The sequence below is a fragment of the Mesoplodon densirostris genome, chromosome 4, assembly GCF_025265405.1.
Source record: "Mesoplodon densirostris isolate mMesDen1 chromosome 4, mMesDen1 primary haplotype, whole genome shotgun sequence".
Taxonomy (NCBI): Eukaryota; Metazoa; Chordata; class Mammalia; order Artiodactyla; family Ziphiidae; genus Mesoplodon; species Mesoplodon densirostris.
In genome coordinates this window covers 121,158,638-121,186,515 of record NC_082664.1, presented here as the reverse complement: position 1 = coordinate 121,186,515, position 27,878 = coordinate 121,158,638, and the positions used below count along the sequence as shown (strand labels likewise).

Genomic DNA, 27,878 nt, shown 5'->3' with positions numbered 1-27,878 from the left:
CAGCTGGGCTCATATATACCTATATAGTTCTTTCTCTTAAACCCTTCTGTGACTCTTTCAAACATTTACCACTCTCCTCAAACACCCTACCACAACCCTTCTCTTCTTGCAGCAGATGGCCTTGTTGCCTACTTCACGGAGAATATCAAGCCGCTCAAGGACAAATTTTGTATCTTCTTACAACCCTATTTGCCTATACGCATCTTTTCCTCCTTCTTTTCTGGCTCTTCCCATCCAAGCAAATCCCTTGACCAATATCTAAATTCCCTTCCATAATTAAAAAAATCTTTATATCAACATCAAATATCTATTCCTTAGACAAATGTTTATTAAACACCAGGTACCAGGCTGGGCAATTGAGATATAGTGACAAATAGAACCCAGCTGCCATAATGCCTATTGAATTGTTTGGCACCTCTTTTCCATGAATTTCACATTCCTCCTTTATTTATTTGGTTACAATGGGAGCTGTCATATTACTCCCCGAATGATTTGGAGTGGGCATCTAAACCAAGATTGGCAATCAGTCCCTTCACTGGGAAATTTGTAATTGGGACTGACAGTCAGCATCACACGGCAACAGAGTAACTTGGAAGTTGATGGTAGTGGCCGTTTTCTGTGATGTGGACCAAGACACGCAGAAAGCCATTCTGTAACAAGAGTGAAGCTGAGGCAGATTCAGAGATATGTACAGAGGCAAGGCACTTTCCAAAAGAGGACTTTCTGGTTTCTTTAAGGTGCTCTAGGCTCTGGTTCTATTCCTGAGGTCCGGCTGCATCCTTGCTCTAAGATTCCAGGGTTCTTCCATTAAAATTTCTTTCCACTTAGGATAGTATTTTGTTTTAGGTTTTTGTTTCTTGCAATCAAAAAGCAAGATTCTGTCATTCTTACTGGAAAGCTGGACTGCCTTGTTTTGTGACTGCTGTTTGTTGGAACCCAACCATGTATCCTTTGAGGATAGAATTTTAGAGGACTGGGTAGCAAATGTCAGAATACTGCCTCTTATTTTCAGTCTTCATTAAGGTGTCACGAGAAGGGAACATGCTCAAATACAGCTGAAAGCTGCCTGGAAACCACAAGGCCAGGGTGTAACTCTGTTCTGTGAAGTCCTTTTTGCCTATTGCCAGTTGCCTGAGACTACTGAGGTCAGATAATCACGGGCTTTACTGAATTACAGCTGCCAAATTATCTACTACGCTTTTTCTACAGCTATCAATTATTCCCTTTCTCTCTTGAATCTTCAACACTTCCCGCTATATTTGCTCCTTATATTAGCATTGAAGTCCACAGCCCTCTCAACAAAATCCTAGATTTCACAACTCTTTCTTCCCCCTTCTTCTTCCTTGAAGAAGTTGTTCATACTCAGTGACAAGCTGTAGCAATCAGGTGGCCTCACTCTCTGCTGTAACTGCACTTACTAAGGTTGTTCATGACCAAATTCAACGGGTGTTTTTCAGGTCTTACCTTACTTGACCTCTCAGGAGCACATGACACTAACTGACTGCTCCTGTATTCCTGAAACACTTTCTTTCCTTGGCTTTTGTGATACCATATGCCTCTGGTTTTCTTTTACATGTCTGCTTGTTTCTTTGCAAGTTCCTCTTTCTGTTCTATACTTTAAACATATTGGTGTTCCTCGGGTTTGGTCCTAGTCCTCAATCCTCCTTTCTGTCCTCAACTTTCCTGAGACAATCTCAACCACTTTCTTGGCATTACCATACATACCTGAATATAAGACCAACACCTGCCTTCTTCCAGCACACAATAATCTCTTGAGGGTGTCACCTTATATTCTGACCCTTAAAAAGTCCTTGAATAACAAAATGCTCTTTGGGGGAATACACATTAGCATGCAATGATCTCATTCAATGTTCATATAGAAGTCACCTGACAGAACGGGTAAGAAAGGAAGGAAGGAAATTTAACACAGATTTAGAAATTAGTTCTAGAGAAATTCCTTCACATTTGCAAATATTGGATGTCCTTGTAAACAGGCCTTTGAAAGATGATATGGAAGATGATATGATAGTGAATACAATTACAGGATGAATGATATAATGTGATTAGATACAGCGGCCTGGAATAAAATTCTCAGTGACAACACCATATATAGGGTCAAAAACTTAGGTGGAAGTGAAGACGACTGTCCTTAAGAACTATGTCAGAGATTCAAAATGTGACCCTGGTGATCATAAATCACTGTGAGGAGTTTCAATAAAATTATTTTTAAAATTACATTTTATATAATATGTAACTTAAAGTATTTAAGTATAATTAATACAGTGAACATTATAAGTAGATCCTTGATTATTTCATCTATATCTCTAAAAATTTATACATGCAATTTGACCACAAAGTTTTATTAGGTGGATGGATTTTATTTGGGAAAATGGGGGCTCACCTTGTATTCAAAGGCACCTTATATCTGGGAATATATGGTATAAACTGATGACTCACCTCTCTCTGGCCCAGTTCTCCCTGCTAAACTACAGACACAAATAACAGTTTACTGATATTTCTACTCAAATATCACATAGACACCTTAAACTTGTCCAAAATTAAACTCACTGTGCCTCCAATCTACTCCTCTTCCTTGGTCCCTTCTCAGTGAATGTCACCACCTTCATTCAGTGGCCCAAGCTGAAATCTATCACCCATGTTGCCTCTCTCCCACACACCCCTGTGGTTTCTATCTCTTAAATCTCTCTCTTATCTGTTCGCTTCTCTTAATTCCCTCTGTTTTACTCCAGGCCACCCACATTTCCTCCCCAGACTACTGTTAACAAAAATCTAAACTGGTTTTCTTGGTCTTGTCTCCTTTTACCCTACACTCCTTGAAGCAGCCTGAGTAATCCTTCTAAAATGCAAATGTGATGTCAATTCCCACTGCAGGGGTAGTCAAGTCCTTCCCTTCTTCTTCCACATTGGTCTCAGTTTAGAGACTCATGCTGCTTCTCTAATTCCCCAGCCCTCCTCCTCTTTCCTCCCTAGCGCCCCCCCCCCAACAATTTAGTGAGATTAGATGCTCTTACTATGTTTTCCCACACTCCTTATCTTTCCCTACCATAACACTCTTCACACTTCTTTGTTATAATTGTTTATCTTTCCTGCTAGGCCTGGAACCTTGTCTATATGGCTCACCATTGCATTCCCCTAAGAGAGGGCAGGACCTGAGACATACGAAGTGCATTATAAATATTAAACGAAAGAACCAATAATCTTGTTATCCCAGTACCCAGCATATCTGGCAAATAAGAGGTCCTCAGTAATATTTGTTGAGTCAATAGATTGAACTAAAGATGTGTGATTAACTAAAGCAACGTGTACCAAGCAAAATTAATACTGTGAAGGCTTTGTCCTTAAGGAGCACATATCCTTCTTAACTGGGCTTAATTAGAGATGGCTCCCTAGAACAGGTGGCTTTTGGAAGAGAAAGGGAGAAATAAAAATTCTTACCTAGTGGAATGTAAAGAGCAAATGTAAAAATGTCAACATCTATGCAGAAGAAAATCATGTTCTTAAGACCTGGGTAATTCCTAGTTTAAAACTGCTGTGACTTGGGAGTGTTCTGTACTGGGATCTACTTGTCAAGGAGCTAGCTTTCTTCTCTACCTTGGATACTGGGATTCAGCCAGGGAATCAGCTGCAGAATCTAATTACTGCCAGCAATTAAACACTGAACTATATTGCCTCTCTAAAGTTGAAAAATAATCCTTTCACTATAGAGAATAAGATTCTTACCAAGTTTTAGATTCATAGGCTTTATTAATTTTTATATTATAGTACTTAGAATAAATTTCACAAGAATATTTGCTCTAGTTATTTTTGGCCTGCACTTTGATAACTTACACTAACACAATGGCCAGTCTGTTTTCTTTGCTGTAAAAGTTTCTTTGTGCACTATTCCTTGAACATGGGTCTCACGTTCTAACTTTACTCAGATGAAAAAAAGTGTTAATTTCATGAATGGTTTAATATCACTTTGTAGATTAATAGTTTGGACTACATAAAAATACGTTGGCTAGCCGTATAAATGTGGATTGATGTATTAGTTGGAAATCTTGTTTGGAGAATGAAAATGATAAACAAGATGCCTAAGAAACTGTTTTCTCAGAGATGCCTTACTAAAGAAAGGAGAGGTTAATTACTCCAAATGATGATTTTTAAAGGGAATGTCTACAATGTCGGTTACATTGAAACAAGGTGAAGGATTCAAGTGTGTGTCTGGGTTACTTTACAATCTTACTCTTGAACTGTTATAAAATCTGTAATTTTTAATCTGGGGCTTCATTTATTAGTGGTTTATTAGAGTGGGTTTTGTTAAAACTGTGATTTAAGCACAAGCCAGCAATATACGATTCGGTCACCCTATTTTACAGAAGGTGCTTTAAACTTCTGATTTAATCCTGATACACACAGTGGACTGATAAATTAACTAGAGAGTTCACAAAGGTCATACATGAAAAACAACCTGATTACTTTATTAGCCACAACTCATTTATAAATGCAAGTTTCCTTTTCAAAGTCACATTATGCATTTTATACTTGATACAATGAAAATTTTCCAGACTTAGAAAAGATGACTGAATATTAACATTTGCCAGGCAATTTACAGTTTCCAAAGAGCTTTCTCATTAATTACCTCAGAAAACTGAATAATGATGTGATTATTAAAGGTTAATTAAGCAAATACTTGTGAAGTAATTGGGAGGTAATCTATTTCTAATGTAACTGGTCAAGCAGGGGTATTTAGGAAATATTTTTGCTGGTTAACAAGTCTAACCAAAACAAAAAGATATTTAAATTGTTTCCCTAGTGGAAAACAATAAGCCCGTGTCTGCTCTTTTAAGCGTCAATTGTTTCAAAGGGTTCCTGATTCCACCGTTTTGATGGTTTGAGAGGTTTTATGAGGACTCTGAGCTTATCCCTCCCAATGTTACCGCAAACCTCACACTGCTTTCTGCCACTTGAGAATAAAAGAAAATATCTGAAGAAACTAATTACGAGAAGGCACAGAGGGCTGTGGAAGTCAGAGAACTAGCCATCTACTTGCGGAAAGCAACACATTTTGGTTACTGGGTATACGATACAGTGAATAAAAATCCAACTCATATTAACAATCGAACATGACTCTCCAAGTGCATAACTAACACAACAATATTTTCCCAAAATATTTTCCATGGGTGTAACTTATAAGATTTTCAGTATTCTCATCAGCAGTATAACTCCAAACTGCTTTCTCCTAACTTTGGGCAGCCTGGGTGCTGCCTCACGATTACCAAGTGGTTTAAAATCACATCCCTCCTGCTCCCGCTTTACCAGCGAAGAGACGTGATTTCCAGGTACGAAAATGCGAGGTGGCCCGCAAAAGTAGAGGTAAAAGGTCTCAGTTACAGCCCGAGGATCAGCCCTGGGGAGTCATGGGGCTCGGCTTAGGTCCCCGCACTGGCTGGTGGAGTGGACACCGGGCACCTTTGTCTGCGCCCTGCTTCCCTGGACCCGGGCGGAGAGCCGCGGGTGGGGGCGCGGGTCCAGCGGTCCGGGCGGACCCGGCACTGTTCTGGGTAAGCTCGCGGCGAGGGCGGCCCGGCCGGGAAGCGGGAGGTCAGAGGCGGGGCGGCGGGCCCCCTCCCACGGGAGCCGCGCCAGGTCCCAGCAAGAGCCGGGAGGGATCGCTATTGTTTTTTGCTGGCACGTTAAGTCCCCACGCCGACCCTCTGCGCACCCAGGTTTCCTCCCGGAGGCCATTCGGCTTCCTCTGAGGCCCTATATAGGGGCCCTGGGCCCAGGCTGAAAGAGGTGCGCGCCCGCTCCGGCCTCCCGGACAAGCCCGGGCTCGGAGCGACTCTCGCCCTCAGGTCTCCGTAGCCAGAGGCGTCTGGAGAGGTGAGGCGAGGGGAATTTCTCCCCGGTGCGAGGAGGCCAGGCGGAGGAGGAGGAGAAGGAGGAGGAGGAGGAGGATCCGCTTCTCCGGGGTTTCCCTGACGCCAGCAGCAGCGCTCGACGCGCGCTCCCCGCGCCTGTCCCCGGCTCCGGGGACAAGGGGGAGGGGAGCATGCCCGCCGCCGCGGCCCGCGAGGCGGCAGCCGGGATTGGAGCGGGGGCGGGCCGCGCGCGGAGCCGAGGGGGTGTGGGCGAGGGAGGCGCGCGCCTGCGCGTGCGCGGGGGTGCGCGCCCCGGGTCCCCGCCCCCCACCCCTGCCGCCCGTGGTCTCCGCCCCCCTTGCGCTGCTGTGTGGAGCCGGAGTCGGCGGTGGGTGGCGGCGCCTGGAACCTGGAGACAGACCCACCTCCCCGCCCCGGAATGTAGTGACTCCCCGCTCTCCGCTCTCCTCCCCTCTCCTCCCCACTGCAGGAGGGAGGCGCCCCTGAGTCTCCCCTCCCGCGAGAGGGGCCGCGCGGGCCGGGCCGGGCCGGGCTGGAGCAGCGGCGGCGGCGGCGGCGGCGGCCGCGGGAGCCTAGCCTGCAGCGAGGGACCGGCTGAGGCGCGCGGGAGGGAAGGAGGCGAGGGCTCCGCCGCGCTGCCGCCGCCGCCGCTCGCGGGGAAGAGATGGCGGCGGAGCGGAGAGCCGGGCGACTCCTCAGCACCTCCTCCTTCTGGCTCTGCTGCCTGCTGCTGCTCGAGCGCCGGGCGTCGGGCGCCGCGGCCGCCAGGAGCGGCTCTCCGCCGCAGTCCCCAGGTAAGCGGCGGCCGCGGGGTGCGGGCCCGGGAGGCGCGGGGTGGGGGTGGGGGCGCGGCACCGGCACCGGCGGCGGCCGCTGCGGTGGTTTTGTTTAGGATCCAGGAGGAAACGTGTAGGAACTTCTCTGCCTCGTCTCGGGTTGCCGAGGAGAAAGGGGGTCGTGCAGGGTAGAGAGTGAAGTGGGCAGGCGAGGGCGCTGCTGGGGGAGGGGCGGCCATGGGGGCGCATCGGGGGCTCCGGGCTATAGTTCTGCGCTTTGTACCCGGAGGCAGGTTCACCCCTCGCCTCCCTCCCCTCCCCCAGGCTCATCCCACTTGTAAGAGTGGGACATTCTTGTGCTCACACTAGCACCAGTAGAGGCCACTACACACCTCATTAAATAAACAATCGTACGGCCAATTCATTAATTTTCAGGAAAGGAAGCGGGAGGGGGGCTTGAACTCCGCATTCCCTGGCCAGGGATTTCCCAGCTGAAGTCGCAGGGAAGCGCTGGTTGATCTCGAGGGACTCCTCGTGCGGGATTTGTAGCCCCGAGGCCGTGGAAGAGAGAGGGTGTCCGAGGGACACGGTTGTCCCCTCATAACCAGTGGTGTTGACTTAACGATGAGGGCGCCTTGGAGAACAGCTCCAAGTGATTCTGTTAATGTTTCCGTTATGAAAATGCTTGTTCTTTCCTGGGAATTACAACTATGTTTACAGCCTGTTAACTGCTCTTAACCTAGGGAATTGTCAAAGCATCGGATTTTAAGTACTTGTACGTTGTTTTCAAGTGGCAATATTTAAGTATATTTAGCTGCAAAAGCCATTTTCAGTTTTTCTATATCATAGATTATTGAAGTCACCTGCATTCCTGTTTACTTAAGGGGACCAATTAACAGAACGCCAAACCTGCCCGTAAGGACCTTACAGTGTAATTGCGGAGCGGGACACACTCAGCAGATGAAGGACAAATTAGCATGTAATCTGTTTAAATTGTTTGACCAAGGTGGTGTATCGTAAAACTTGACAACTTTCACCTACTTGTATGAGATCTGAAATTTCTGTATTTGAAAGTCATCTTGTCAGGCACAGTGGCAGCTTCTATTCACTAAACCATTACTTGTTTTTCCCTGGTTTATATTTAAAATCACACTGCAATGTAATTTGGCTGATAAAAGCTTTCTTTTGATATTCTTACAGAGTATATGTAGCACACGGCTTTTGCCAGTGTTAAATGCTTTAACCCTGAAGTACCAATGGGTATTACCGAAACAGCCACATACAGCTCGGTGCTTTGTGACCGCCTGGAGGGTGGGATAGGGAGGGTGGGAGGGAGGGAGACGCAAGAGGGAAGGGATATGGGAACAGATGTATATGTATAACTGATTCACTTTGTTATAAAGCAGAAACTAATACACCATCGTGAAGCAATTATACTCCAATAAAGTTGTAAAAAAAAACCCAGCCACATAAACAATAGTGTTTTAGTATCACACTTGCACGTTCAGCCTGGAGTACACATGTTGGTCCTGAAATGTAGGTAACTGATCCAACCCTTTCTATTGTTGTGGATAGGCAAGAAAAATGTAACTATCTTGGAAGACTCTTATTTAATTTTACATGTAAAATTTTATATGTAGTTCATCCTATTATGTGTGTGTTACTGCTTAAAATTTTGTCAATAATTTTGTAAGTAAAGTGCTAGTAATTTTAGATTAATAAAAATAATAAGTCTCTTAGGAAGTCATAACATCTGTCTCAACATTAATTCAATTGATGGGCTTTTATTTTGTGCTGATGAGAGGTGTAAAGCATGGCTGAAATGTGCACTTTGCCTTCATGTAGTTTGCCGTCTGGCCTGTGGGTAGGAAAGATAGCCATTTAGCCACTAATTATATAGTAATTAAGTTGTTGTGATAAGCACTACTGAGGAGAAGAGTAGGTTTTGAGAAAGCATATACTGCAGGGACCTAACCTAGACTGGGTGTCAGGGTGTCTCAGAAGTGAGATCTGAGTAGGAGTGGAGGTGAGGAGAGTCACAGCTAATTAGTGGTATGGTTGGGTCTAGAGCACGGATCTTCTGATCCTGTGCAGGGTGCTTTCCACAAACCATTCTGCCTCACTGCAAAAGGGAAAGGAATAACTGCAGCAAGGAAGGGTTGGTCAGTTCTTTCGCAAGCTGCAGAGACATCAAGGGGATTGAGAAGGGAGTAAGTAGCAGTGGAACAAGCTGTTTCAATAAATCAGATGTCATTCGTAAGTGGTTTAATTTTTTAATTTCTGTAGAGGGGTAGCTGAGATACCTTTCTGTAGGGGATTACAGTGAATAGGTGGTAGGGTATGGAGATATTTGGTAGTAAAAGGAGAACAATAGGATGTGGGACAATAGGATAAATGGAGTGTTTTTCCAACATTGGGTAGACATGAGGTGGAGGAGAGAGAGAAGGACTGGTGATAGAAAATGGTCAGCAGTGGCAGAGGGTTGGAAATGATTAGGCACATAGTCTGGTAGGAAGCAAGGAGGGGCAGATTACTGAAAAGATATGCAGGGACCTGGGGAAAGATGACATGACAAAGCCACCCGTGCATTGCAGGTCTTCTCTAATCAGAGGGAACAGGTTAAGAAATGGTGCTCAGGTGGGATTGGGATGCCAGAATGGAGAACGTTAGGAAGACAATGTGAGAGCTTATTTGAAATCAGTTTGAATTTGAAGTAGACTAGATCAGCTATTTCTACCATTTCAGCATCAATTTTTTGTATCCCAAGAGCAGAAATAGTGAAAAGTTTTAATCCAGTATTGGTTGCTTCTGAGTTACATGAAATATGTAGAAATTGTTTTTTAAAACTTTTCTTAGAATAATCAAATATCCAATTCTCTGATCAGATTGCAAAAGAACATTTGATGTCCTAATGATGCTGAGGCTAGCCTTGACCTAGACTTCAGAGGTGTACTATAGAGGTCATGTAGCTATACTTCTCATTTAAGGTAAGAATCCTCTTGTCAACATCCTGCATAGGTGACTCTATCTGCCTGAATCATTAACTTGATGATGTGATTCATTACCTCACAAGGTAGTCTATTCCTGTTTTGAATAACTTCTTATAGTAAACTTTGCTTTATGTAGTACATTTAACTTTAATTTTCACCCTCCCCACCTTCTTGAGTTTTTTTTTATCTTCTCCTGCCTTTTTTTGGCGTCACCCTATCTCCCGATTCATCTCATACTCCTCTGATCAATTCTTCATTTGTTTTCAGGTTTTTCTTTCATATTCTCATCAAATATTGGTATCTAAGGTTGATCTCATTCTGTATACTTTACTTGTGTTCAGTTGCTACTGTAAGCTAATGACTCTCCTAGTCCACTCTGCTTCACGTGTCACTCTGTAGCTTCACTGAAGAGGTACCTTGCATTACACAAGACCAAAGGTAAACTCATCTTTGTACCTCTTCCCTCATCCCCTCTCTCCAGACAATAACAAACCAATTTCTGGTCCAGGACTCTCACATTGTTTGAATGATTGCGTGGACTTGTCTTCCTTTGTTACCCACCTTGGACATCACTGTTCATCACTCAACCAAGTTGAGATCTAGAAGTCATCTTGGACTCTCCTCCTTCCCTCTTTCCCATAGCCAGTAGTTCTTGATTTTTTTTTTTTTTTACCTCCTAGATATTTCTCGAATCATCATCACTCCACCTAGAGTAACAATAGTAGCTCTGTAAATTAATCTCTTTATCTCCGCTGTTAGCCTCTAGAAGTCTGTCCTCCTGCTAGAATGAACTTTCTTATATATTTTTCTGAGCATGCCACTCTGCTACTTATAAACTCTTAGTTAGTGTTCTGTAGCTTGAGTGTTAGAGTCTGAACTTCTTGGCATGAAGATTGTGAGGCCTTTTGTGTTCCTTATTACAGGCCTCCCACACTCCCAGCTTAAAGCCTCATCTCTTGGCACTTCTAATGTGTACCTGGTGCTCCACCACTCCAGATTAACTGCAGAGCTTCAGGTCTCCAGGCCTTTGCACATGCTGTTCTTTCTTCCTGGTTTTTTTTTCTTTAAATAAATTTATTTATTTATTTATTTTTGGCTGCACTGGGTCTTTGTTGCTGCGCTTGGGCTTTCTCTAGTTGTGGCCAGTGGGGGCTCATCTTTGTTGTGGTGCATGGGCTTCTCATTGCGGTGGCTTCTCTTGTTGTGGAGCACAGGCTCTAGGCATGCAGGCTTCAGTAGTTGTGGCACATGGGCTCAGTAGTTGTGATGCCCGGGCTTAGTTTCTCTGTGTCATGTGGGATCTTCCTGGACCAGGGTTTGAACCCGTGTTCCCTGCATTGGCAGACGGATTCTTAACCACTGAGCCACCAGAGAAGTCCCTTTCTTCCTGTTCATGCCACTTCCCACCTACTCATCTGTTCAGTGCATTTTTTTCTACTAGCCCCCTCCCGCAAAGAGAGTTAGAGTCATCATTCTCTGTGTGCCCATAGCTTTCTGAGTCCTTTTCATCTTGTGTTACTTATTTCTTGTCTCCTCTACTAGTCTGACCCTCTTGAGGATTCGGACTTTTCTTACGTGGTGTAGAAAAGCATCCAGCACAGAGTAGATCCCCATTAATTGTTTATTGAATGAATATTGAATTTCTTTTAACTCCCGGGCCTTACAGCACAAATCTGATTCCTTTATATGATGGTCCTTCACATGTCTGATGACAAAATGTGTGTGTGTGTGTGTTGCTCTCTCCTTCTTTCTAAATTAACCATCCTAATTCCTTCAGCCACTCTTCATCTTACTTAGTTTTTGACCTTTTGTGAGTTCGGTCATCTTCTTCTGGATATGCTGCAATTTTAATATTTATTAGTTTTGTCATCTTTGGAAAGATCAGTGATCATACTAATTGATCTGTAAGCAGAGACCGATGCCCTGCTTTGCCCGCCTAACAGGATGAAGTATAAAGGAGTTCATAGATTTCCAGGATGAATGTTCAAAGGAGATAAGAAATGTGACCGCTTTTGGTAAACCATATGAAAGTTAATATGTAGAATGGTGAAAAAAGACTTAGGATATGGAGGCAGAGGATTTGGATGTGACTCATGGTTCTACACATTTCCATATATCTGTTGGGGGCTATAGGCAGGCAAGAATAATACCTTGTTTACCTAACTGAATTGTCAGAAGAATGAAATGTAAAATTGCTTATAAACTGTAAAGTACAGTGTCTGTATAGAATGGTTTTAATGTTCTTTTGTGAACTTAAAAATATAGTATAATTCTATTAAATTTTTTGAAAGTGTAATTTTTTTTCCAGCAATTGATCATTGTTGGTTTAGCATATATTAGCATAGAGTTTTCTCTATGCTAATATAAAATATAGGGGTAACATTAATCTCATTATGTGGAAGTTCTGTTTATCTATTTCATAGTCTTTCTTGCCAAACCCTTCATTTTATTACTGACTTTTGTGTGGTTGGGAGGTATGTACCATGCCATTGGTAGGCATTTTGGCTTCTAGGTAAAACTGCATCAACAATAAGAGAGCAGTCAGTGGAAATGACTATAGGTAGGATATTATTGACCCAGAGAGCTAATGAGGTGAGGAAAAGTGTTTATGATTTTTAAAAATTGACTTTTTCATGGGACACAAGCCAGTGAAAGATGATATTAAAATATAACCCCAGTTTTGGATTTGTTTAGAATCAAAGGCGTTTTTTGACAAAAAATTTTGAAAACAGACAAAAAACTTCATTTAGACCCACTGGTATAATTTTGGTATATTTCTTTCTAGTCACTGTCTATATGGCACATCATTTTTATGTTGTAATCATGGTGTATGTACAACCTTATATGTGCATTATTCCGTTTTTCTTTGTTGCCGCACTATCTTTAAATCGTCAGTTAAAGTAAGTTTTTTTTAAAAAAATACTTAAATACATGTTTGTTTGAAGTAAAAAGAAAGTACATAAAATAAAACTTCCACCAACAAATTCCTTTTTTAACCTGTAAATAACCACTGTTAATACTTTTCCTTCTGTATTTACATATGTGTGTATAGTTTTATTTTTTACACATAAGCAGGATCATACTACTTATTGTTTTTCAACTTGTTTTTCACTTAATAATGCGTTGGAGATCTTTCCATACCACTGAATACAGATTTTCCTATAATCATTATTTAAAATGTCTGTATACTATTCCAGTGAATGAATATAATATTAATAGTGGCCAATAAAAGTATTTATTGAATACTCACTGAGCTGTAGGCACTGTACCACTCTCTATTACATGCATTTAATCCTTTATACATCCTTGTGAGGAAGATGGTAATATCTCCCCATTCCACAGTTGAGGTAACTGAGTGTCAAATATTAAGTGACTTGTCATAGGCCTCACAGCTCTCATGTGGAAAAGTCGGCATTCAAATCCAGTCCTTTACAGGTCGAAAGCCTATGCTCTTTATTATACTGCATACTGCTGCTAACAATTATTCTCCTTTTATAGATGTTGATGTTGTTTTCAGTATTTTGCTCTAATAAAGAATGCTGTAATGAACATCTTCCCACATGTAGTTTTTCCTTCTGTATTTTGGATTCCCTTGTATAGGATTATTGGTGAAAAGATAATTTGTGTGTGTATGTGGAAGTCAGGGTTCCATTTATTTTAGAAGAGTAATGATACCATTGAGTAATACCATTCATTGACCAGTACTTTTACAATTTCTTCAAGATATTTTCATCTTTAATTGTGACCTTAAGGCCATTATTTTAAAATGCAGGTCCCATAGCTTCTCTGTTTCATCTGTTAACTGAAGGAATTAATTAATAATTAATAGGTAATCTCAAAGGTCCCTTCTATCTCCAAGTTTCTATAACTCTGAAGTCTATAAAATTGAGTGGTAGATTCATCTCAGCTAAATGACTTCTGTTAAGTTTTGTGTTTGAACACTGATCTCGTTTCTGTTCTTTGATTCAAGAATTACCTTTTGTCATTCTCTAAAGCCCAAGTTACTATGCATCTTTTTTTTTTCTAGTGTGAAGTCAGATATGATTGGGAAAATCTTTTAAATTGCCCGTAAATGATCGTGTATGATTTTATTTTATATGTGTAAAAATAGCTTTAGGGCTGATTTCAAGAAATAAAGCTTCAGTGTTAAGCAATTGTGAGATATTTTAAGTTGCAGTACTACTTGAAATATACTTACTCTTAGGCTTATAACGGATGTAAAGTCAACTGGCAAGGTTACTGATCTAGCTGATAATTTTGATTCTGCCTTCGACTTCCTTATGTAAAGAAAGGAGAGAGAGAGGTAGTGAGTGGTTTTATATGTCCTATTTTACTAAAATCAGTACTTGAGTTCTTCTTATTAAGGAGTTAGCAGTTGGGCAGTCTGAATTTCAGATTGTGTCTTTGCTTTTCCTATTAAAAAGAACCATGAGAAATAACCTCCTGTTAAAAATTTGTTTTTGAAGTATAGTTGATTTACAAGATTGTGTTAATTTTTGGTGTACAGCAAAGTGGTTTAGTTATACATATATATTCTTTGTCATGTTCTTTTCTGTTATGGTTTATTATAGGATACCCTGTGCTATATAGTAGGACCTTGTTGTTTATCTATTTTATGTATAGTAGTTTGTATCAGCTAATCCCAAACTCCTAATTTATCCCTTCCCATCTCCTTTCCCCTTTAGTAACCACAGTTTGTTTTCTATGTCTGTGAGTCTGTTTCTGTTTTGTAAATAGGTTCATTTGTGTCATATTTTAGATTCCACATATAAGTGATACTATGTTATTTGTTTTTGTCTTTCTGATTTACTTCACTTAATATGATAATCTCTAGGTCCATCCATGTTGCTGCGGATGGCATTAAGAAATAACCTCCTTTAAGTTTGTTTTATGGCAAGAATGTTTACATTTAATTTTGTAGTCAGTCGGATAGTTCTTGTATAGCCAAAACTAGAAATTTAGGTAATTTTGACTAGTTGCAAATATGTTATCTTTGAGGTATAATTATGCACAAAGCCATGCACTGTGGAGATACTAAGATGAATTGGACATGTTTTCTATCCTTGGTCTAATAGCAGAGATAATAACTTAATTTGGAGAGAGAAAGTGTAATTACTGCTGTAGGTAGAGAAACAAATTCTGGAATCATTGTGTTACTATTAATCAAGTAATAGTACTACTTTTCTCATAATTTTGGTTCTATGTCTTTAAGAGTAGTCCCAACTTAGTTTTAACAGGTCAGTAGACTAGAACTCTCAGAGGGAGTTATTTTTCATTTCCTCTGTGTGAAATGATTACTGGAATGTTTGAATATATGAGAATGCTAATAATGGAGCCATCTGGGGGTGCAGCTACTTCCATGTCTTCAGGAAATCCGGAGATTGATCGTACAGGTTTTCAGGATTTATTACTGGTCAGTAATAGCCAGTAAAACTTACTGAGGAGTCCTGAGCAGAGTGAATTTTTAAAGTGATACGACATGGAAACTGAATACAGAACATTTGTTTTTCAGGTGCAAAGTAAATGAGTAAAAAAAAAATTTACCAGGAAATATCTTTATGTGTAAGGTCTAGTTAAGATGATAGCATTATCATATACAAATTCAGGGAATAGAATAACAAATTATAAGTTTTATTTATAATTTTTATTCATAGCATGACTTTTAATGTAAAAACTAAAATTTGAGGATCTTTTTGGTTAATAGTTGAAAGCTTTTGGTTTGAAGTTGGGTTATTAGTAGTTTTAAATTTACACAGTGTTGTGTGTCCAGGAGATTGTATGTATACTTCCTATGGCGATAACCCCTTTATTAATAGCACCCCACCTACATAGAACTCAACCATCATGCACCCTCACCTCCAGAACATAACTAAAGACTAGGGAATAAGAGAAATAATTTTCAAAGTCTGTACATTGAAGTAAATAAGTTTCTCAGAGTCCCAAAAGTCTTTATTTAGAGCCTATTTATCTTTAATTCATATGTAGTTCTAACAAACTGTATTGTCTTATTTCTAAGTTGATAGTTGATCAGAAGTGGTAGAAAGACTGTCTTGAAATGCCCCCTAACAACAGCAATTAGTCACCTTTGTAAGGAATAAGATTTAAAGTAAACATAAGAACACAGAGATCTTCCTTAAACAGAAATGGTTGTCTCAGCCAGGTTGAGGAAAGTTTCTTTTCCTCTCCATCACTGCCAATGGGTATTTCCTGCCCCTGGCCATTTCTTTTGCCCCTCCTCCTATAGATACATTTGCTATCTGGGAAGAAATATCTTCCCTCAGAAATCTCTGGAGTCCCATCTCACCTCAAATTAGTGTGAGTCCAGGCTGACACTTGAGGTGGGAGAAAAGGAAATATGAATAGGAAAAGAGGTGAGGTGCCAGGGCAGGGTTCCTTCTCTGCTAGTCCCTACCCCTCAAAGCCATAGAATTTCTCTATTAGCAGCATTTTTTTTAACATCTTTATTGGAGTATAATTGCTTTACAGTGGTGTGTTAGTTTCTGCTGTATAACAAAGTGAATCAGTTATACATATACATATGTTCCCATATCTCTTCCCTCTTGCGTCTCCCTCCCTCCCACCCTCCCTATCCCACCCGTCTAGGTGGTCACAAAGCACCGAGCTAATCTCCCTGTGCTATGCGGCTGCTTCCCACTAGCTATCTATTTTACGTTTGGTAGTGTATATATGTCCATGCCACTCTCTCGCTTTGTCACAGCTTACCCTTCCCCCTCCCCATATCCTCAAGTCCATTCTCTAGTAGGTCTGTGTCTTTATTCCTGTCTTACCCCTAGGTTCTTCATGACATTTTTTTTCTTAAATTCCATATATATGTGTTAGCATACGGTATTTGTCTTTCTCTTTCTGACTTACTTCACTCTGTATGACAGACTCTAGGTCCATCCACCTCATTACAAATAGCTCAATTTTGTTTCTTTTTATGGCTGAGTAATATTCCATTGTATATATGTGCCACATCTTCTTTATCCTTTCATCCGATGATGGACACTTAGGTTGTTTCCATCTCTGGGCTATTGTAAATAGAGCTTATTAGCAGCATTTTTAACCCTGATGGCTAAAATATGTATGTCACCTTTAAATTTGGGGGTAAAATTAATTGTTGGTTTGATTTTAAGAAAATAAAAAATATTTTAAAATTTTCAAACAGTATGTAAAATAAAAAACGAGATCATACATTCCAACCCTCTCCCTAGTGATAATCACTTTTAATAGCTATGGACTTTCTGTTTTATATATACAATTAAATATTTAAAATATATAATATATACATGTATAACAAAACTAACAAGTGAGGTAGTGCTGTGCATACTGTTTTCCAGTGTGTTTTAGGACATCTTCCCATGTGAGTACATACAAATTTATCACAGTTGTTTTGAAAGCCACATGGTATTTTATAGATGTATCATAATTTATTTAACCAGTTCCTTTGATGCTCCCAAATTTTTTATTGCAAACATATGCAGTGAACCCACTTTTACAAAATGTCTTTGTGCATATGTTCAAATATAGTATAGAATAAGTTTGTAAATGTGGAATTGTAGGGTAAAAGAGCATGTGTGTTAAATTTTTTGCTAGTTATTTCCAAGTTGTTCTCCAAAAAGCTGATTTTTCTCTATCAACAGCAAATGAGAGAGTGCTGTTTCCCCACAGCCTTGCCAACATACTAGTTATTTTCAGACCTCATAGTCTCTGCCAATCTGATAGATGAAAATATATATCTCTTTAAATTTTATATTTTAAAATGATTAATGGAATTGAGCGTCTTTCAGATTTTTATTAATGGTTTATATTATTTTTGAGAATTGTCTATTTGTCTTTTGTTCATATTCCTTTATACTGTCTTGAATTAATGGTTCATTTATAAATGTAAATTAAACAATATAATTAAGAATAGGAACAATTCAAAACTTACAACTGTCAAAACTCCCATGGCTACTTGTGGTTTTTCACGGAATGAGAAGTGCAGAGTAGTCGAGTCAGTCTGCTTACCTGACTTCTGCTAACCACTGTTCATGTTTGCTTGATATGGATTCATAAACTTTCAAACTGTTCTATTTTGAAGGGAAAAAAGCTCATTGATTTGAGTGAAAAATAGGAATTGAAACAGATGCTACTACCTCTTTTAAGACAGAGCAATATTAGTTTTGAGTAAGTTCAGTTAATCAAATACTTGCATGCCAGTTTGACTCAAGATACTGAGGTGGTTTAAAGTGGAAAATGGATTAAGGATGTAGCAGGAAAGACAAGTTTAAGGGACAGGATATTATTTCCATTTTTGAATACCCTGAGCCTGAGATGTCAGCAGATCATCTCTGTAAAGGTATTACAGAATTGGGGCTCAGATGAGAGGTCTCTCTAGACCTCTGGCTTGAAATATAGGTTCAGGAATTATCTGATAGAGGTGATAGTTCAAGCCATGAGACTAGATCATTTCACTGAGGAAGGAAGATGAAAACCTAGGGCAAAGACTTGAATATACACCCATCATTGGGTGTCCAAAGGAAGGAAATATTACTCTGTCTGCAGAACAAGATAAGTACCTAGAATTAGAGCTATGTAAAATGTTAAAAGTTCATTTTGCCCCTGGATATCTTATTCAGAAACATCTGTGTGAATAAATGGGATAGTGCTAACGTAATGTTTGTTCTTTTCCCTTCTACATGCATGTTGTGGCCCTGGATTAGAGTGCTAGGCAGGGAGAGGGGAAGCTTAAAAGGCAATTCTGAACAATTTTTTTTTAAAGAATTGTAAGATATTTATTTAAAAACATTTATTTATTTATTTGGCTGTGCCAGGTCTTCGTTGCGGCATGCAGGATCCTTTAGTTGCGGCATGTGAACTCTTAGTTGAGGCATGTGGGATGTAGTTCCTGGACCAGGGTTCAAACCCGGGTCCCCTGCATAGGGAGCGTGGAGTATTATCCATTGGACCACCAGGAAGTGCTTCCAATTCTTTACTATAAATAACATATATAATAATTTATCACTCTGAACAGAGGTAAACAATGAGTTAATATGTGTCTGTGCTTAGAACAGAGCCTGGTTTATCTTAATCACTCATTAAATGTAAACTGTTGTTGTTTTTATTATTTCTATAAACTGGATGGAGAGGCTAAAAATACATGAAAATTAGATAAAACTTATATAATTTGGTTTATATTATCTGATGGCTGTGTATAATTAGATTGTTAAATGAGTAAGCTTATGTGGGGAAGGATAAGGATTTGTTTAGTTTGGAGTATTTGGTTAACAAGTTTCTTCGAGGAGGTGGACTTGAGCTGGTTTTGAAGGCGTGAGTAGGCTTTTTAGATGGGCAGGATTTTCTGGAGAGTAAAATGAAGAGCAGTATGAGTTGAGGCAGAGTAAAGGCAAAGGCAACAAAAATGTTCTTGATCAGTAAACCATTTCTTGAAAAGGCTCACTTTTGTTATTCTGAAGTTTATCTTTTGTTATGAAACGGAGGGTGATTATTAGATGATGAAATCATAGGCCAGGTAATCTTTTAAAGATTGTGATGCTAGAAGGGAAGCTGGAGGTAGTGCTTGTTCCAGTTCTTAATGCCTGAAAGTTAACCTTATCATTACATATTTGCTTCCTAAAACTTCATTTATTTCCTGTTAGGCTTTGTGGGTATCTTTTACGAAACATTGATGTCTCTGGATTTTATTCAGAGCTGCAGAAATAAGCTTCAGGATGATGTGTATTGGGAAGTACTGAGGAATTAATTTTGGCTACTTTATGAAGAAATCCTTATTTTAAAAAAATTCTGTGGAAGTATGCACTTCCTTCTTCAGAGTAGGTGTATTTAAGTAGAGATTTTGCAGTTTCAGAGTCAGCCTTATTTATCAGTCATTAATGTTCGTGGGTAAGAAATATCAGGTAATATTATGGTACTAACTTGGTATGTAGTTCCACTTTGTTCAAAATTGTTTTAAGATTTGCCTCTGCATATGCATAATAATTTGACCTTGATATAAGTTTCCTTTTTCTTTTAGAACTCACTGGACAGAGCCCCCCCTGCCCTCCAAATTTAGTGCTATACATAATATTAATGTCTACTAGGTACCCTCATACCCTCATCTTTTAAAAAATATCTGTATATTTGTAGAATTTTGTGTGTGCGTGGACTTTGAGATTTAGAAATTTCATCAGGATATGTTTAGATGGAAGTTTATTCATTGTTTTTTTTTTCCTTTTTAAAAAATGGTACAGTGAAGTTGTATTTTTGGTTAGGCATTAGGTTTAAATTCAGCCAGTAATGTGAAAACTGCATATTATCATTTTCTCATTTAAATACCTTAGGAAGACCCTACATTGGAGGCTGATATTTCATCTCAGTAAGTTGGGCTTAGATAACTTTTCTTCTTAGTCTTGGAACAAGGTATTTCTTTGTTGACTACTAAATAAAAACGAAGACTTGCATTTGTATTGTTCAAAATCATTTTTTTTTAAAACTCTAGAACTGAAGTGTGATGAGATGCACATACTAAGAGAGGCACACTGGAGCTGAGCTCAACTAGGAGAACAACAAGTTCATATCTCATATTGCATGCTTATACTGAATGGCAGGTAGAATGGTTCTATTTAAATTATTTCATTTTCTCTCATGTATGATTGAATTCATTTAACTTAAAATGTGTGTATGATATGATTTCTCTTATTAGTGAGTTTTGTTGTTGTTCTGAACACACGAATCTGTTTTAGGGTAGGAAAATTTCTTCTATTACTTTACTACCTATACTCTGTTTTCTCTTTCTGGAATTCCACATAAGTATATTTTCTCTGTCTCTTTTCTCTATGACACTTTATTTCCCCCTTTTTTGGTGTGTCAATTTTTGCTTTATATGTTTTGAGGCTATATTATTAGATGCATACGGATTTAGAATTGCTATCTTTCTGGTGATTAAAGTCTACTTTTTCTGATTTTGATATAGCTATATCAGCTGTTTTGCTTAGTGTTAAAATAAGAGTTTTCACCCTTTTACTTTCAGCCGTTTTTATAGTCTTATATTTATGTTGTGTATGTAGCATACTCTTAGGTTTTCTTCTTTATTTAGACTGACAATTTTTGCCTTTTTTTCTAGAGCTTAGTCTATTTACATTTAATGTAATGGCTAATATATTCGGCTTTAAATCTTCCATTTTTATTATTTACTTCTCATTGCTTTGCCTGTTCTGTGGTCCCCTTTCTCTTTTTTCTTGATGCCTTTTGGTTATCTTCAGTTATGCAGTTTTTCCCTCTCTTTTAGTTTACCAGTTATATACTCTTTTACTATTCATTTAGTGGTTCTTAACACATTATCGACTGGGGGATTTTTGCAGACACTAACTCCTGTGGCCATAATACGTCTCTGGCCAAAAAGGTGTTAAATGTATCTTTGACTTATTACTTTTACCATTTATTGGATAAACAAGACCTTTTGAACACCTTAATTCTATTTGTCCTTTTCTTCTAATTTTTGTTATTATTGTTATGTATTTTAGTTCTGTTTATATTTGATAGCCACATGACATTATTATTTTATAAGCCATTATTGATTTAGATTTACCCTTGTTGCTTTTATTTATCAGTTGCTCTTCATTTCTTTCTGCATCTCTGAGCTTCTATTTGGGGTCATTTCCTTCTGCCTGGAGAATATCCTTCAGTATTAGTTAGGTCTGTTGGAGATGAATTCACTCAGCTTTTGTCTGTCCGAAAACATCTTTATTTCATCTTCAATTTTATATTTTTGGTGGGGGCTGCTGGATATAGAATTCTAGGTGACAGTTTTTTTCTTTCAGCCCTTTAAGAACGTCATTCCATTGTCCACTGAACTCCATTTCTGATGAGAAATCAGCCATAAGTCTTATTTTTACTCTCTTGTGGGGAATGTGCTTCTCTCCCTCTTTCCGCCTTTGGACACTTTTAAGATTTACTCTCTATGATTTTCATAAATCTGACTGTGATGAGCCTCGTTGTGATTTTCTTTGTATTTATCATTCTTGCTGAGTTTCTTGTATCCGTGGAATGATTACTTTCATCATTTTTGGAAAGTTCTTGGCCATTATCTCTTCAAATATTTTTTCTTCCCCATTGGAGTTTAGGTGTAAGGCTTCTTTGAATCCTCGTCATTCTGATGGGTTCAGGAAAACTATGGTTTTTGTAGTTTATCTGTGTTGTTTTGGTTATTGAGGTAAGAGTGACAGTCTCTTATGACTTTGTGCATTCTATAACCAGAGGCAGCACTCCATTTCTTGATTTCTTAATTTCGTTTATTGTATTTTTCAGATCTAGAATGTCTGTTTTGTTTTCTTTTATAGTTTCTAGGTCTCTGCTGAAATTCTCCATACTGTATCTTTATTCCTTAACCCATCCTGTCATATGTGTTACCATGAAGGTTTGCTTTTATATTTGTTATTTCTCCTGGTTTTGGGGTTGTCTTTTGTTTTTATGTGCTTGTTTATTTGTGATTGAGTGCCCGGGATTGTTTATGAAAAATTATAGACATAATCTGAATGCTACTATCTTCTCTCAGAAAGGATTTACCTTTGCTTCTCTTCTGGAATGTGGTTATATGAAGTCACTAATAATCTCAGGTCACTTTAATCCATTCAGGGATTGAGATGATTTAAAATTGGGCTTCAGACCTTATGAGCTGAAATATTTTGGGTTTACTTTTATTTCTTGTGTGTAGCCCTTTGAGGTCCTAATCCACAGTTTAAGAGGTTTATCCTCCTCCTTGGCAGGTCCTCGCTCCAATTTTTGTCCCCTCAGGGCTTATGTCTGTCAAGAGCTATGCTCATCTTCTCAGCCTCTTCAGCAGTAGTGGCCTTTAGAATCCACAGATACCTCTAGGTTAAAAAAAAACAGCTCCAAATGCCAGGTTTATTTATTTTGATTTTCTCATTTTCTAGATCTTGGTCCCTTAATTCCTCATGACCTTGATTGCCCTCACACAGATCTTTCGTATTTTGTCTAGTTTCTTTATTTCTCCTTAGTGGAAGAGTTGGTCCGAACTGCCTACTCCGTCATTCCTGGAAGCTGAACTCTTGCAATGCCCCTTTTGTCTTTTCTCCTATTTATGTTCTGTTAGAAATTTTCACGCTTGTCTGGTTTTTTGTCATGTGCAATCTGCATTTATTGCCCCTGTTGTATTTCTTTGAAAAATTATTCAGTTGTTTTGTGGCTGAAAGCAGTCTGTCCTGATTTCAGATTCTCTCTTCATGTGCGTGGTATTCTCTTAAGTTTTTTTTAGGATTTCTACAGTTGAGATTTCTGTAGTTGGGAATTCTAGTACTTTAAAGTTTTCTCTCAGTAAATTCTCCAGGTGAAAAATTTTGTTTCAGTTGATAGAACAATCACTCCTTTAGCTCCTGGGTCTTTTAAAGTGTCTGTTGATGGGTACTTGTAATGATGGGATGGTGTCTGTGTGTGCAGAGTATTGCTAGTTGATATGGACTCTTTTAAACTTACGTGGGTTTGTGTTCAGATGTTTCAGGTCTAGATGAAAGGAGAAAATTTTAGACTTGCAGTAATTTTGTGTTGCTAGATCATTGGTTTGTAGGGAGTAGGGGTGCAAGGTATAGTCATACTGCTGTGAAATAGGTTTACTGCTACTGTGTTTGTTTTCAGTGCTGGAATTAAAAAATTCACAATTTAAATGCTGGCAGTTGGCTGTGGAACTAGCAGTAGCAGCCTCTTCTCTTTCTGCCCCTTGTCTCAAAACTTTACTTCACACATGATCTGCAATGTGAATGCTCTGCCAGGTGCTTTGCCAGGCTTTTTTCTTGGAGGCACCCCAGGCCCACATATGGTTGGCACTCTTCTGTGATCTTCAGTGGGCTACAGATTTTTCCCCTGGGTTTTTCTTTTAATCTATTCCTTTGATTATTTCAGCGGATATTGGGGGTGGAGTGCTGGGTAGGCACTGATTACATTTATGAGCTCGGGTTTTGCCATCTTGAACTGATAATCTGCACTGTGTGTGTTTTCTCTTTTTCAGTTAGTTTAGTTTGGTGTCTGACCCAATTAAAAAAGAATAGTTTTATTATTTTCTTTTTACTTTTATGTACATATACATTATAATGCAATTTCTGAAGGACTCTAATAGGCTAATTAACTCTTGCCTGATACGAACTCTTTATGGAATGGGGTATTTTTTACTCCACAGACATGTTTGTGAATGTTGAGTATGTTTTCAGGACTGTGCTAGGTTTGGGGATTACAGACTTCAGCAAGTCTCTCAATCTTATATACCTATTCTTGAGGCAGAGATACATTTCTCTGAGGCCGAAAGACTTTTCTTCGGGAGAATGACAGCAGCAGTGTTCTTAAAATTTTGATTTTTTTAACCTATTGTTAAATATAAATGGGTACAAAGTATTGATAATAGTTCTTAATGTATGTAGAAAATATTCCAGTTAAAATCTTATTTATAATTTTGGCTGTGTTACTCATTTTTTTCCATATATAGTAAATTTCAGTGTATTCTCTGACCAGGTGATCATATCAAAGAATAAGGGTTTATGTTACATGCATTATTGCATTTATTCATATGTAACACATATATGGAAAGTGGGATGGCATGACTTCTTTTTTTTTTTTTTTTTTTTTTTAGTTTCTGCTTTATAAATGACTTCTTTTTAATAAGGAATTCAGAGTTCAGTAAGGTAGGTAGGACATGAAACAGAAAAGTAGAAGTGTTATGTATTCATTATGCAACCTTTTACTTACGGGAAGAAGAATTAGGAATATGCTTCAGTCTTAATTCTAGAATTTGCCAGTCTGAAAATCATTCTTTGGAAGTGGTTTGAATGATTAGGTATAGTAGAAGGAATTAGGAAAGCAGGTAGCTGAGGCCACAGGGTGGATTGGAAAAGAAAATGGCTAGCTTCATTATGCTGTTTCAGGAAGGACAACGTTATTTCTATTATAGACATAAAATACACTATAAGGAATGTTGGCTGTCTTCACTTTATATCCAACAAGAATAGTACGATTTAGGAAAAGCTGTTTAAATTGAATCTTCCTGACTAATGTTTTGTTATGATATAAGTTGATTTTCCTCATATGTTCATCTTAGGTTAAATACATTATTTATGTAATGTTATAAACTTGATATGACAAAGTACACTTGCTGCCAGGTTTTCAGTTTTTAATGCAGTGGCTTTCACACTTGTTCAATTGTTAGAACATCTGGAAGCAGTGGTGTGCTTTGTGAGATAATTGTGAAGTATTAATACCTTTAATTACATTAAACAAATGAAGTATAATTCTGCAAGCTGTAAATATGACATATGAATGCGGTTCAACTCAGTTTCAATTGAAAAAATATTTAATCAATATTTGTTGTGTACCATAACACAGGATAATTTCGTGATGAAAATGAATTATGGAAGAGGTAGAAGAAAACAGAAATAAAGTTCCCCTCCCCCCACCTCCTCCCCAAAATCAATGGTTTATATTATCTTTTAAGATTAGTTGAGATCTTCATAGGGGCTGGTTGCTTTAGCCAATGGCAGCATGCCTAAGTGATTCTTGAAGTATACTCAGTATTTTTCAGAGCATCATTATATATATACTGAGATAAATCTGTGCTCCAGAGGCCTGGGAATCTGCATTTTAAGAAGCATCTGTGAGATTTCTTACTCACAAAGCTTGAGAAATATTTTCTAAATGTTGACTGAAAAGAACCCCAGAATATTGCTTCTGAATTTAAAAGAAATAGTGTTTTAGAATGAACTTCCTCTCCAAGGGAATATAATTCATATGATAGGGTAGTTGCTATTTCACTTATATTGAGGAAATGTCTTTTTATAGCTACGAACATATGGAATGTTGAAGAGAATTGCCATTTCGCTGAAAGTCTTTTATTTTGTTTTTTCCATGGGAATAATCGTATCTAATGGCTTTACATGATTTTTCAAATGTGAAATTTATTAGAATTTGGACTGTATTAATGTAATATCTGGAAGATTCAAAGTTATAATACATTTTAAAAAGTTTTAGTTTTGCTTTGTTAACTGCTTCAACTTTTGGAAGCAGGAACATACATGAAAAGTTAAACTGAAAGTATTATATATATAAACTTTAAAAAATTATTTCTCCAAAACTGTGAATTTCAGACTCATTCATTCAATAAACCCTTATTGAGTATATGCTGTATGCCAGGCTCTGTGCTGGGGTGTTGAGGATGATTCAAACTTAAACCCTGTTTTGATAAAGTTCATTTTAGTGGGAATGAGATAGGGAAGGAATATATATATATATATAAACAAGTGATTTGTACATTGCCTAACTTTAAAGCATTTGAAATTCCAGTAAAAGGTATTTAAATAACCATTATATTACACGCAAGAAAAAAAACCACAGTGTGTATACATGTGTGGTGGTACTGCCAATGTTGCTTCGTAGGCTGTTCGGTAGCCTGGGCAGTCTGCAATGACTTCTTGGATTAGAATGATGGAGGTGCAGAAGAGTTAATGGAATGGGAAGACATTTAGGTGATAAAATAGAATTTGGTGATGGATTGGATTTTGCAGTGAGAAACGTGTCCAAGATGATTGCTAAGGTTCCTTAGGATTTGTGTAGCAGGATGGTTGATGTTATTTTTTGAGGAGAAAGAAATAAGTTTATGGGGGACAAGAAGAGCATGAGCTTAATTTTGGATATAATGAATTTTGATATGCCTTATCCAGGGGGCAGTTTGTTACAGTCTGGAGTGTAGTGAAAGATGTGGGCTGTAGGTTTATGAGTCATCTGCTTAGAGCGTATGGTTGAGTAGAGAGGATGGGCTGTTACAGGACAGAGAATTGAGTGGAGAAATAGGAGGAAAACCAGGAGAGGGTTGTATCATAGAAGTCAAGAAGGGAGTATCAGACTTGCTGGTAGATTAAGTATGGTGAGAAGTGAAAAATGTGTTTTGTATTTAGCTACCCATGAGTCACCCATGACCTTACTAAGAGCATTAAGTGGAATTTGGAAGCAGGTTGAGGGACAAGTGGGAAGGGAGGAAATGAAGACTGTGAAAAGTTCCAGAAATTTAGCTGTGAATGAGGATGACTGAATGCGGTGGTTGAGTCTAATAAGAATGGTGTGTGTGTGTGTGTGTGTGTGTGTGTGTGTGTGTTTATTGGGCAAGACTCTTGAGCATGTTTAAAAGGCAGTGGAAGACTATGTGAGAGGGGTAGTTTGAATATACAAGGAAAACGAAATAATAATATAAGTTTCCTGAGAAGGTTCTGAGCACAAGTAGAAAGATTTACAGTAGATCAGAGAGGAGAGATAAGGCTTACTCTTTAACTGGAGGGAAGGAGCGTAGAATAGGTGAATATTCTTAATAAGGAAGTGAGGTCTTCTGCTGTGCATGTAGAGGTTTGAAAAGCAAGAAACAGGTTTCAGGAGAGTTGGTGAGCAAGTAGACCAGAGTTAGGATTGTCAGTACTTTAAAAAGTACTAATATGAGAATATACTGTACTAGATTTACCATGAATTTAAATTCTGTGGGGATAACACTGTTTTCTATGCCTTTTCTCCCCTCATATGCTACGGGCTCATGAGCTGAGCACCTTGGAGATGGTAGGTTCTCAGTAAATGTTTACCCTAAACTACTATCTTTAAGTGAAAAATGCATAAACAGCAACTACTCTTGACAGACTTAAATTTTGTAGATTAATGATAGAATTAATAAGTGAAGGAAGCCTCTTCCTGTAACGGTGTTTAATTCACCATTTCAACAAATCTGTCCCTGCAGCCTACTAAACTTCTCTTTAATTAAGTAGCTGATTTACACAGCAGATTTTGCTCATTTGAGGACTCAATCCATGTCTAAACAGATAAAGGTAACAGCTCAGGCATAGTTAAGATACATTGTAAAAACAATCAGGATTTCACCTCAGGGTAATTCACTTTTGAGACATCCATCTCTAAAAACCTGTTGTGTCTAAAAGTGGGGACTTCTATAACCAATTCCCCCTTACTCAGAGGCTAATTATGTAGTTTATTTGTCTCAAGATTAGGCAGTCTCCTTGTTTCTCCCCTTCTAACCTATCCCTCGGTTTGGGCATTTTGTTACTCTAAGTTCATGGGTAAGGTAAGGAGAAGAAAAGCATAGAAAGTAGATAAATGAATGACTAAAATGAAGCTCTCTTGCTTGTTAGTTTGTTTTTCTTTTGTCTTATTTCTGTGGTCCATTGGAAGCTGTCAGAAGTGACTGCAGTATTCAGTGT

General features: G+C 38.6%; 1 protein-coding gene across 6 annotated transcripts in view; it reads left to right on the top strand.

Moving 5' to 3' along the window:
- The first annotated feature begins 6,465 nt into the window (after positions 1-6,465).
- NEO1 (neogenin 1) overlaps positions 6,466-27,878 on the top strand; it is a 251,220-nt gene continuing 229,807 nt past the window's right edge. For all 6 annotated transcript variants that reach the window (XM_060097038.1, XM_060097035.1, XM_060097034.1 and 3 more), the window contains exon 1: positions 6,466-6,679. In XM_060097038.1, coding sequence (XP_059953021.1) covers positions 6,550-6,679 — 130 coding nt within the window. In that variant the 5' untranslated portion in view covers positions 6,466-6,549. The remainder of the gene's footprint in view (positions 6,680-27,878) is intronic.